The following is a 13,678-nucleotide window of genomic DNA, read 5'->3' on the forward strand; positions in this document are numbered from 1 at the left end:
AAAATGATGTTTAGTAGAATTTTGAAATATTGGACTTTGTAAATGGAAAAACAGTAATTAGTATGTGAAAGAAATCAGTATATTCTTTCAGGAGAAAGAAGAGGCAAAGAGTAAAGTTGTTTTGTGGAAGCTAGGATAGTATTCACAGAATTGCCTTGCCTGCACACCTGATCCCACTTTAATTGTAATTCTGATCAGTTAATGGAGAAGGGAGTAGAAACTGACATTTACTGGGAACCTATTCAGTAGGGTAGGTTGTAGGACATTCAGCAGTAGTCTATGAGAGAGCTATTCTTGTTTTACAGTTGAAGAAATGGGAGTTCTGAGAGGTTAAGCAACTTATAGAAGCATCCAGTGTCAGGTCTTCAAAACTGGCTTCTCAGAACCTAAAAATTATAAAGCAGTAAAAACAAACGTTGTTTTGTAAATGATAATTTCATTATTATTTAAGACAAAATGTTAGCAAACATGTATATTATATAGCAATTGTTTTAAGGATGTAAGCCACTGTTTACAGTCATATGTACCATTTCCATTCCTTCATATTCTCTTTTCTTCACAGGAAATTTGATTTTATTCACTGAAATTTATTGCTAGAAAGATTAGAATTTAGGATATGTTTTGTTTTATTTCTCATTTAATGGGAGATAACAGTAGAGTCTTAGGGTAGTATTTGTGGATGCTTTCTGTTTATAACTTTCATAAAATGGAATCACTTTTTTATGGTTACTGAAACTGCCCATCTTAAAATCTTCTTTATTGTAAAGTATACAAAGGCAGGTATTTTAGTAGAAATGGTCATGCTTGGATTTGGTTTTGAAAATAAATGAATCTCGATTGTATCATAGAATCTTTGTTTTAATTTTTTTCTCTTCTTTTAGTACTACAAAGTGATCATTTCTTACACTTACTGCAAACTGACAACCTTCAAATAGGATCTACAGTCATGACTATGCTACAGAACATACTACAAATCAACAGGTGATTTGGTTTTACAAAGTATTTATTAAAGTATTTATAATTTTTAACTTTTGGTACAGAAGCATTACCAGTTTTATTCCAATTTTGCTGAAATCGTCAATTACTTATGACTTGTACATGATACTTCAAGAACTCTGTTACTACCATTGTCTTTCAGAAAAAAAGAATATAAAATACCATAAAAGACTGGAAATTAATTATTGAATTGGTATCTCAGAGCTTAAGAAGTTTGTAGACAAATCTCAGGCTTAGAGAAGAAATATTTATGGTGCTATCTGAACAAAAATATTGAGACCACAATAAAAAAATGCTTAATCATATATTTATTTAGCGAACTGCAAGCTTACCATTATGCCAGGTGCTTTTCTTAGAATGGCATAAAAGAACTGATAGACAGTTTTTCCAGATTAAAATGGAAAAAGAACTATACACACTTATAATAATTGATTCTTCCAGTTCAGTATGGATTTATTAAATGTCTAAAGTGTCAACTATGTGTCTGTCATTGGGTTCCCAAAGTTGATTAAGATAAAAAATTTGCTTTCAGATAGCTTACAGGATAGCAGGAGACCAACCCACAGACATGATTATATTATAGCATATTAAGTTACAGTTATAAAGGTGTGCACAAGTGTTAGGCTCCTAACCAAAACCAAGGGGTGATACTTCCTCAATATGGTAACACCTGAGGAGAAACTTTAAGAATGAAAAATTAGCTGGAGAGGAAGAAGAGAAAGGCAGAGGTAATAACGTAAGCAAATGCACAAAGAAATAACATGATATGGATGAAAAGTAGGTACAATTCATCATTGCTGGCATCTACAGTTTGGCATGTGGAGGTGACTAACAAGTTCTGCAGACTTAAGTCATGAAGAGCTTATATGTTGTGTTAAGGAAATTTAATCTTATCCTATAGGAAATGGGACTATTAACAGATTTTTAAAGTGGATTAAAATAAGTATCTTTCACTTACTCAGGTCACTATGTGGAGGAAGAATTTAAGGGGGACAAAACTCTAGACAAAGAAGGCAATTAGAGGAAGCAACTACAGTAATCCAAGTGAAGTAATAAAATTTTGGCGTTGGGCACTGGTACCAAATAGATTTAAAAAAAGTATTTTAGGGGCGCCTGGGTGGCACAGTCGGTTAAGCGTCCGACTTCAGCCAGGTCACGATCTCGCGGTCCGGGAGTTCGAGCCCCGCGTCGGGCTCTGGGCTGATGGCTCAGAGCCTGGAGCCTGTTTCCGATTCTGTGTCTCCCTCTCTCTCTGCCCCTCCCCCGTTCATGCTCTGTCTCTCTCTGTCCCAAAAATAAATAAACGTTGAAACAAAAAAATTAAAAAAAAAAAAAGTATTTTAAAAACTAATGAAAACCATCAAGACTTTATTTCCACTTGTGATTGAAATGGAATAATTGAAATGGATTTACCCTACCACTTGAAGAAAACAAACACCAGGAAAAACATAAAACAACAGTTTTCAGGAAACTGGACTTAAGTCAGTGAAAGAAAAGTGAGCCCTAAGAGAAAGGAATTAATAGGGTGAACCTAATAATTACTTTAACTCCTAGCATTGAGAGGGTTTCCAGACTGTGGCACAGGGAGGGGTATCCTAGCCAGGCTGAGTTGAAAAGGTAGAGGTGAGAGTCTGGGGAGAACAAAATAGCTGGAGTTCATAAGACAGAACACCAAAGAAAAGAGCTACATGCAGAGAGAGCCCCAGAAATCAGAGTCTCCTTCAAGTATTTGGTAGAGTACTGATTGGCATATACATTGAAGAAACTACTCAATGTCTGCGAAAACAATAATCCAAAACAATGAAAAGGAACAGTATCAGAAGTTCACACAGAGCCAAGAATATTGCCTGACTGCCAACAGCCAGGTGGAAAACCTCATGAGTAACAGAACATTGAGTACTCAGTAAGGTTTCATCTCAGTAGTGGGGGGATAATTAGCACTAGAACACATTCTGGACCTTCCAAACAAAAGCACAACCCAAAAGGATCAAATTATTTACAAGTAACTGCTCTGGTTTTTGAACATATCTTTATCTTAAAAATCTTTATGGTAAGTTATACAAAGTAGGAAGTATGGCAGAAATGGTCATGTTTTGATTTGATTTTAAAGGGATGAGAAAATCCCACCTGTGCTATCATAGCATCTTTGATTTCTTTTTTTCGTCTTCCTTTAATAATAATACAAAGTGATAATATCTTACAGTTTCTACTAAAGATGTTCAGGTAGGATCTACAATCATAACTGTGCTATAGAATATACTGCAGATTACAGGTGACTTGGTTTTATAAAATGTTACTGCTCTTTTAGTTTTGGTCAGAAGTATTACCAATATGATACTAATTTCACTAAATCATTGGTTGCATATTATTTGCATATGGAACCTGATAATATCTAAACAGAAGAAAACTCAAAAATATTTTTAGGAACGCACAAATACCTGGCACCCAACAAGATAAAATTCATACAAGTACCTGGCATGCAAACATGGAGGAAAACAGGACCAATAATGAGAAGAATCAATTGATGAAGACTGACATATATGTTAGAATTAATAGACAAGGACATCAGGAGAGTTATGGGATAGTTAGGATAGTTAACTGTATTCCATGTTTTAAAAAAGTTTAATAGAGACCTATATGATACAAATCCCAGAGTGAACTTCTAGATATGAAAACTACAAACTCAATATGAAAAATACACTAGATAGGATTCATAGCAGATTAACATTGCAGATTAATGAACTTGAAGACATAGCAGTGGAAACCATCCAAAATGAAACAAAAGGAATAAAGAAAGAAAAACACCTCAGTGAACTGTAGAGCTGATATAGGCATAATTAGAGTATATAAAGGAAGTAGTAGAGTTAGAAGAAAATATTTGAAGAAACCATGTCTAAAAATTTTCCAAATTCATTGAATATTATAATAATCTTACAAATTCAAAATTCTCATCAAACTCCAAGGACAGTAAAATATGACACCAAGGTACATTGAGATTAAAGCATTAGAGGGATGCCTGGGTGGCTCAGTCAGTTAAGTTTCTGACTTTGGCTCAGGTCATGATCTTACGGGTTGTGGGTTCATGCCCCACATTGGGCTGTGTGCTGACAGCTCAGAGCCTGGAGCCTGCTTTGGATTCTGTGTCTCCCTCTCTCTCTGTCCCTCCCCTGTTCATGTTCTTGTTCCCTCTCTCTCTCTCTCTCTCTTTCTCTCTCTCTCTCTTTCTCTCTCTCTCTGTCAAAAAGAAACATTTTTTTTTTTTATTAAAGCGAGTGATAAAGAGAAAATCTTAAAGGCAACCAGAGGAAAAAAGATGTTACACACAGGAATGAAGATAAGAATGACAGTAACTTTCTCATCAGAAACAATACGAAGACAACATCCTTAAAACACTGAAAGAAAACAACTGTCAAACCTAGAATTTTATACCCAGTGGAAATATGTTTCAAAAACAAAGACAAAATGCTTTTTCAGAAATCACCAGCAGACCCACACACAGTACAAGAAATGTTTAAGGAAGTCCTTCAACCAGAGGAAAGAAGATCTACACCAAGTATTGAAGAATATCAGAAATAGTAATCATAGAAGTAACTATAAAAGATTATTTTTCGCATTATAATGATATATGTAATGTAATAACATTTGTTTATACAAAAATAAAATGCATTTGAGGGTTTGTAACATATGTATTAGTAAAACGTATTACAACAATAACATAAAGGCTGGGAGGAAAGGAATGGAAGTCTGTTATAAATCTTACACTATAAATAGGTTTCAAGCTATCTGAAAGTTTGCTTTATGCCTCTTTGCTTTTACGAAAGACGTACATTAGTACCTGTTTTTGCTAACCAAAAGAAATTCAAAGACAGTTTTCACTTCTACAAAATGGTAATTGCTTCTTCTCTTTATGCCATTTTAGCTTATAAAAAGTTTCATAAGAACACTCTAGTTTCTGATAGTGGGAGAAACCTGTACATGAAGTAGTATATCAATTAAGGTTGGTAGTATATCACTTGAAGTTAGACTCTGTTGAAGATATATGCTATGAACCCTAATGCAATCAATAAAATAACAAGACAAGGAGTTATAGCTAATAAGCCAAGATAGGCAGTAAAAAATCATAAAGCAATACTTACTCCAAAGTAAGGCATTAAAAAGAAAAAGGCAAGTAAAGGACAATGGAACAAGTAGTCACCAAATAACAGATGTAAACCTATACTGTATTAGGTACAAACGGCTAGAAACCCTCAGTTACAAGGAACAGCTTGACAGGTTGGATGAAAAAGTAGGAACCAATACATGCAGTCTTCCAGAAATGTACCTTAAATACAAAAACGGGTTCCTGGGTGGCTCAGTTGGTTGAACATTCAACTCTGGTTTCAGATAAGGTCATGATCCCAGCATCGTGGGATTGAGCCCCAGGTCTGACTCCATGCTGGTTGTGGAGCCTGCTTAAGATTCTCTCTTTCCCTGTCCCCAACTTGTGTGCATGCGCTCTCTCTCTCAAAGAAATAAATAAAAATTATATAAAAACACACAAATAGATTAAAAGTGAAAGGATGAAAAAAGATACACTATGCTATCCCTAGTAAAAAGAAAGCTGGAATACCTATATTAATATCAGAAAAAGTAAGTTTCAGAAAAAAGAATATTCCCAGTGATGGTTATTTCATAATAAAGAATCCGTTCATCAGGAAAACATGTTTATTGACCTAACAGCAGAGATTCAAGATACAAAGAAAAAATTGATAGATTTGAAAGGTGAAGTTGACAAAACTACAGGTAAAGTGGAAGATGTCTAAACCCCTTTCTTGATAATTGGTAGAATAAGTAGGTAAAAATTATAACTACAGAAGATTTGAACAATATCAACCAACTTGATTGAAATTTTTAGAACACTCTACCAAAGACCAGAATGCACATTATTTTCAAATGCAAGTGAACATTTACCTAGAGAGGCCATTTGGGGGCCATAAAATAGGTTTCAATAAATGTAAAAGGACATAAGTCATATAAAGTATGTTCTCTAACTTCAATGGAATTAAACTAGAAATTAATACCAAGAAGACCTCTGGAAAATCCCCAAATGTGGGGAAAATAGTGCATGTCTAACCCAAAGGACCAAGAAAAAAAATTAACTTAGAAGGTGTTTTTAAATAAATGGAAATTAAAACACCATATCCCAATATCTGGGATGAATCTAAATTAAAGCAGTACTTAATGGGAAAATTTATACCACTTAATACCAACATAGGTTTCCCCTACTATCTAAAAGTAAAGCAGTCATATAAAACCTTTCCTAAGCAAAGGTATAAAGCAAAGAAACAATTACCGTTAATTTATGTGGGAAAAAATGTTGTGCATTTAAGACCCCAAAAATAACCTCCCAGGTTTTTCTGATAACTTAGGACATATCTTGCTAAAGATTGCACAGAATAAATTGAGGTACGGCACAGATGCTCACAGACAGTTCAAAGTGATGGCAGCTTGATGCTGAAATACTGAGTGCAGTTTCCAGGGAAGGAGCTTCTTGGTGCCACTCTGGCTTTTTGGGATGTGCACTGCCTCTATAACAGCTTGCTGCAAAACAAATGCTTCCCCCACCCCCACCCCCACCCTTTTTTTTTTTTTTTTTTTTTTTTTTTGGTAAAAGCAGCAACCTTCAAGTTTCTTTTACTTAGCAAAAAACAAGTACTAATGTAGGTATTTCATAGCAGTCAAGGGGTATAATGCAAACTTTTGAAATGCTGGGGATACCTGTATTAGAAAAGAAGAAAAGTGTCAGATTATTGACTTCACCTTCCACTTTAGGAAACTAAGAGGAGGGAATTAAGTTCCAGCAGAAGAAAGAAAATGATAGGGACACATGGCTGGCTTGGTGGAGTATGCAACTTTGATCTCAGGGTTGTGAATTTAAGCCCCATGTTGGATGTAGAGATTACTTAAAAAAAATATAATCTTAAAAAAAATGATAAAGATCAAAGCAGAAATCAGTAAAATAGTAACAACAGTATAGAAGATCATTGAAACCATAAGCTGGTTCTTTGAGATGATCAATGAAATTGATAAGTCTGAAACAAGACTGATCAGGGGAAAAAAAAGAATACGACCTACCAATATCAGGAATTAGGAGACAACACAATAAAGTCAATAGACATTAAAAGTACTATAAGGAAATAATGTGAACAACTTTATGCTTATTAAGGTAAAATGGACAAGTTCTTTGAAAGACACATACTACTAAAACTTGCTCCAGAAGCAACAACAACAACAAAAAAAGAAGTGATAGATAATCTGAATAGCCTGTAAGTATGAAGAAATTGATTTTGTGGCTAAAACACTTCCCACAAAGAAAACTTCAGGATTGAACAGCTTTTTCACTGATAAATTCTCATAAACATTTAATGAAATAATCCTGAACAAACTCTTCCAGAATATTGAAGAGGAGAAATAGTTTCCAACTCATAATATGGGATCAGAATTTCTTGATACCAAACAAAAGACATTATAATATATTGAAACCCAATAATATATTAAAAAGTTAATAAATTTTGAATAAGTTGGATTTATCCCAGGAATTCAGGGCTAGAGTAATATTCTAAAGTCAAGCAATATAATTCATCATATTAACAAAACAAAAAAGGAAAAATACATCATCGTATCAGTAGATACAGAAAAAAACATTTGAAAAATCCATTATCTGTTCCTGATTTTTCAAAAAGAAAAACAACACGGTACTAGTAGAAGATAGAACTTTGTGAGCCTGATGAAAGTTATCTAGGAAATACTTAATGGTAAAATGCTAAATGCTTTCCCTAAATGATCACGGACAAGATAAGGATCTCCTCTCCAATCACTTCTCTTCAACATTGTATTGGAGTTTCTTTCTTTTACAGTCAAGCAAGGAAAGGAAAAGTTATTTGTACAGACAGGAAGAAACAAAGCTCTCTGTATTTGGAAATGACATTGTCATCTATGTAGAAAAATCAGTAGACTGTACAAAGAAGCCACTAAAATTAGTGATTGTAGCAAGGGTAGTAGGATGTAAAATCAGTATAAAAATATAAATTGAAGTTTTATATCCTTCAATTAATACTCAGAAATTAAAATTTTAAGATATTCCAACTTAAAATAGCATAAAAATATGAAATGGGTTAAATCTCAAAAGAAATGGGAAAGACTTAAAACTTAAGACTGCTGAGAGGAATTAAAGAATATGTAAATAAATGGAAAGATACGCTGTGTAAATAGATGAGTGGTACAATATTAAGATTCAAATTCTCTCCAAATTTAATTGAATTTAACTTAAAAGACTTTAAATGCAATCCCACTCAAAATCTAATTTTTGTAGAAATTGACAAACTGATTTCTACAATTCATATGAAAACCAAAGAACCTAAAATATAAAATAGCCTAACCAACTTTGAAAATGAACAAAGTTGGAGAGCTAACACTACCCAATTTTAAGGCTTTATAAAGCTAACATAATTAAAACAATGAGGTGCTAATGCAAATATATACAAATATATCTATGTAACAGAATAGAATCCAGAAATAGACTTAACACATATATGAACAATTGATTTTCAAAACAGGTGTAAAGGCCATTTAAGGTGAAAGGATAGTTTTTTAAAGTGTGATGGAACAATTAGCTATTGATATTTAAAGAGAAGAATTTTGATCTATACCTCTTAACCAATACAAAAATTAATTCAAAATGGATAATAGACATAAATGCAAAATATAAACTACCAAAGTTCTTGAAGAAAATAGTAGAAAGCCATTATGACCTTGGTTTGCATAAAATTTCTTAAATTGTTAGATATGACAATGAAAGTAAAATCCATGAAAGAAGAAATTGATTAGTTTAGACTTCATCAAAAATTTTAAAAATCTGCTCTTCAAAAGACACTATTTAAAAAAATGAAAAAGACAAAACAGACTAGCAGAAAATATTTGAAAAGCATGTATCTTAAGTATTTGTATCTGGAATATATACAAACTCTCAAAATTTAAAAAAGGCCCAGTTTGAAAAATGAGCAAAATGGTGCAGGCACTCTGGAAAACAGTATGGAGATTCCTCAAAAATTTAAAAATAGAATTACCCTATGACCCAGCAATTGCATTACTAGGTATTTATCCAAGGGGTACAGGTATGCTGTTTTGAAGGGACACGTGCACCCCAATGTTTATAGCAGCACTATCAACAATAGCCAAACTATGGAAAGAGCCCAAATGTCCATCGATGGATGGATGGATAAAGAAGATGTGGTGTATACACACACACACACACACACACACACACACACACACACACACACAATGGAGTATTACTTGGCAATCAAAAAGAATGAAATCTTGTCATTTGCAGCTATGTGGATGGAACTAGAGGGTATTATGCTAAGCGAAATTAGAGAAAGACAAATATTATGACTTCACTCATATGAGGACTTTAAGACACAGAACAGATGAACATAAGGGAAGGGAAGCAAAAATAATATAAAAACAGGGAGGGGGACAAAAACATAAGACACTCTTCAATATATAGAACAAACAGATAACATGGGTGGCATTAAATAAGCACATGAAAAGATGTTCAGCAACACTAGTCATTAGAGAGATACGACTGTACACTTGTTAAATGACTAAAATTTAAAACACTTACTGATTCAAATGTTGACAAAAATACGGAGGAATCAACCCTGCTAGCGGTAGTAATATAATAGTATATTTACTTTAGAAAATAGTTTGTCATTTTCTTAATAAGCATGTACCTACCATATTTTCCATCCATTCCACTACTAGGTATTTGCCTGAGAAAAATGAAAGCATATGTCCATACAAAGACTTGTACACAAATATTTTTTTTTAATTTTTTTTCCAACGTTTATTTATTTTTGGGACAGAGAGAGACAGAGCATGAACGGGGGAGGGGCAGAGAGAGAGGGAGACACAGAATCGGAAGCAGGCTCCAGGCTCTGAGCCATCAGCCCAGAGCCCGACGCGGGGCTCGAACTCACGGACCGCGAGATCGTGACCTGGCTGAAGTCAGACGCTTAACCGACTGCGCCACCCAGGCGCCCCTGTACACAAATATTAATAGCAGTTTTATCTGTAATAGCTAATGACTAGAAACAATGCAAATGTCAATTACAGGTGAATTAACTATAGGTATATCCATACAATAGACTACTACTCAGTAAAAAAAGAGAATGAACTATTCATACATGAGATAATACAGATGAATATTAAAATAATTGTGCTGAGTGAAAGAAGCCGGGCCAAAAAAAGACATACTGTATGATTCCATTTGTATAAAATTCTAGAAAACATAAACTAATTTTAGTGACAGATAGTAGATTAGTGGTTGTCAAGGGATAGGCTAACAGGGAGATGAAGGAGTTGGGGTATGACAGTGAAACACAAGGAAACTTTGTGGCACAATGGGTATGTTCCCTATCGTTATATTGGTGGCAAAATGTGTCAAAAAAATTTTATTCAACTTATTTATTAATGAAGGAACCAGTAAGATGTTTATAGGTTCAAAGGAGAATTTGAGGAAGGGAGATTTATTTTATTTTATTTTATTTTTTTAATTTATATCCAAGTTAGTGTATAGTGCAACAATGATTTCAGGAGTAGATTCCTTAATGCCCCTTACCCATTTAGCCCATCCCCCCTCCTACAACCCCTCCAGCAACCCTCTGTTTGTTCTCCATATTTAATAAGAGTCTCTTCTGTTTTGTCCCCCTCCCTGTTTTTATATTATTTTTGCTTCCCTTCCCTTATGTTCATCTGTTCTGTGTCTTAAAGTCCTCATATGAGTGAAGTCATAATATTTGTCTTTCTCTAATTTCGCTTAGCATAATACCCTCTAGTTCCATCCACATAGCTGCAAATGACAAGATTTCATTCTTTTTGATTGCCAAGTAATACTCCATTGTGTGTGTGTGTGTGTGTGCATACACCACATCTTCTTTATCCATCCATCCGTCGATGGACATTTGGGCTCTTTCCATAGTTTGGCTATTGTTGATAGTGCTGCTATAAACATTGGGGTGCACGTGTCCCTTCAAAACAGCATACCTGTACCCCTTGGATAAATACCTAGTAATTCAATTGCTTGGTCGTAGGGTAGTTCTATTTTTAATTTTTTGAGGAATCTTGAGGAAGGGAGATTTAAAGAAGGGTTTGTCAAAGGAATGTAGAAATGAATTTGCTAATAGCTAAAAAACCTAATTGATGTCTTATGAAACAGTAGATAGTAACCATTACAGTTATTTTTTCTACTGGACAAATCCATTTCTATCGTTGATTATCTGTTTGCATTGCTCTCAGATAAGAATCACTATTACTCGTTTTTTGTAAGGTTAGCTTATCAAGGTTAGCTTGCAGAATTGCAAAATATCCTAATCAATAGTAAACACATAGTCAAGCAAAGGTACACACCCCTAGAAAATCACATACTCCTTAGGGGCAGGTGAGTGAAAGATACCCAGTAATTTCTTTTGGCTGTTTCCAAGTTTCAGATAAGTTTTCATCACGTAAGTAGTACAAGAAGATAATTGTTTATGTAATGAAGGAAATACCTAAGGAAAGATAAATTCCTCCTATATTAAGTCCATGATAATTGAATTCCTATAGGATTTTTCTCACATCGTTAAGCAATGAACCATGTACTGTCTTGTGATTTTCCTCTTATTGTTGCTTTTAAGTTTTTAAATCATCTATGTAATATTTTGCGCGTTTATCTTTCCTCTGCAATTTGATTGTAGGTTTTTCAGAGAGGGCATTCGGCTGCTTTGTATTCCCTGTTTTACCGAGCATGGTACCTTGCACACAGTAGGAATTCAATAAATAATAATTGATTTAATGTGATACATTTGTGGAACTAAGCTCTATGTTTAAAAACCGGGTTATTTTCTTGCATTTGGCCACAGTTAGGCATAAAGTTGCTAAAACTTTTATGTTTAATTTTTATGATACCTATACATCTATTAGTAATGGTACATTCTTTATCTTTTTATTTTGTTCTATTAGGGGTGATTTACTCCGGATAGAAGGAAAAACACTACATTCAATTTTAGATGAAGTTGTTTTCAAGCTTTTATCAACTCCTAGCTCTGTGATAAGAAGTACTGCTGCAAAGCTTCTACTGCTGATGACTGAAACCCATCAGGAAATTTTGATTTTACTGAGACTAAGTGCCTGCTACAAAGGTAGTGCATATATTCTTTATTTTCTTGAGATTCTCAAAAAGAAATTTTTATTGATGGTTTACAAAATTTCTGTATTTTTTAAGGTTTTATTTAAATTCCAGTTGTTATGCAGTGTAATATTAATTTCATGTGTACAATTTAGTGGTTAAATAGTGTTGGGGATTAAGAAGTATGCTTGTGGGGCGCATACGTGGCTCAGTTGGTTGAGCGTCCGACTTCGGCTCAGGTCATGATCTCACCGTCAGTGAGTTCGAGCCCCATGTCGGGCTCTGTGCCGAAAGCTCAGAGCCTGGAGCCTATTTTGGATTCTGTGTCTCCCTCTCTCTCTGCCCCTCCCCCGTTCATGCTCTGTCTCTCTCTGTCTCAAAAAAATAAATAAACATTAAAAAAGAAAATTAAAAAAAAAAAAAAAGAAGTATGCTTGTGATGAGCACTGAGTGTTGTATGGAAGTGTTGAATCACTAAAATTCTTGTACTTTAAAAAACTCAATAACTGGTATGTGTAGATAAAACCCTATTACAACAGGTACCAATTCAGGAAAAAGTCTTTATGTAATCAAGCTATCTTCGTGTCTCAACAGATGGCTTATGGTACTTTGTTGATGAGGTTACAATGGATACTTCTCTGACAAAAAAAGTTGTGTATTGAATATACTATATAGTATAGTAAAATAATGACCAAAAAGACTGGTGACCTTAATAAGATTAACTTTACTGGAGAAAATAGAGCTATGCTTGAGAGATTGACAGCCCTTTTGATCTTTACATCAATTAATAATACTCTTCAGGTCTTTCACTGCTTTTTCTCAAAGCAAACAAAAAGTCTTCCTCACATCCAAAATTATATATGAATAAAAAGTCAGAAATTTGGAGGAGGAAAGGCTCAGCACAATGCCACTCCCATATAATAGCTTTCATTTAATTGAAAATTTACTATGTCAGTCATAGTTCTGCATACCTTATTCTACATTAAAATATTTAAAAACCCTGTGAGATATCCTCATTTAAAAAATTTTTTTAAAATGTTTATTTATTTTTGAGAGAGAGAGAGAGACAGACCATGAGCAAGGGAGGGGCAGAGAGAGAGGGAGACACAGAATCTGAAGCAGGCTCCAGGCTCCGAGCTGTCAGCACGAAGCCCGACGTGGAGCTCGAACTCACGAACTGTGAGATCATGACCTGAGCCGAAGTCAGACACTCAACCGACTGAGCCACCCAAGCACCCCAAGAGATATCCTCATTTTATAGCAATGGAAGCAGAGCCATGAAAAAATTAGGTAATTTATCCAGAATCCCACATATGATGGTGTTTTTGGTTTTGTTTTTAATTGCCAAGCAAAGTTCTGTTAGGTTTGTTTTATTTCTTCGCAACCCGGGGCCATGAATTCATTACACTATATTTTCTTATTCAGCATGGTCAGGAAATAGGTTTCTAGTTCTGAATGTACTCACTAATACAGGGC

General features: G+C 34.3%; 1 protein-coding gene across 10 annotated transcripts in view; it reads left to right on the plus strand.

Annotated features, from left to right (window-relative positions):
- The window catches only part of IQCB1 (IQ motif containing B1), a 65,558-nt gene that overhangs the window by 16,531 nt on the left and 35,349 nt on the right, over positions 1–13,678 (plus strand). For all 10 annotated transcript variants that reach the window (XM_047874436.1, XM_047874434.1, XM_047874430.1 and 7 more), the window contains 2 exons: positions 882–981; positions 12,037–12,215. In XM_047874436.1, coding sequence (XP_047730392.1) covers positions 882–981; positions 12,037–12,215 — 279 coding nt within the window. The remainder of the gene's footprint in view (positions 1–881; positions 982–12,036; positions 12,216–13,678) is intronic.

This window comes from Prionailurus viverrinus, chromosome C2 (genome assembly GCF_022837055.1).
Source record: "Prionailurus viverrinus isolate Anna chromosome C2, UM_Priviv_1.0, whole genome shotgun sequence".
NCBI classification, from domain to species: Eukaryota; Metazoa; Chordata; class Mammalia; order Carnivora; family Felidae; genus Prionailurus; species Prionailurus viverrinus.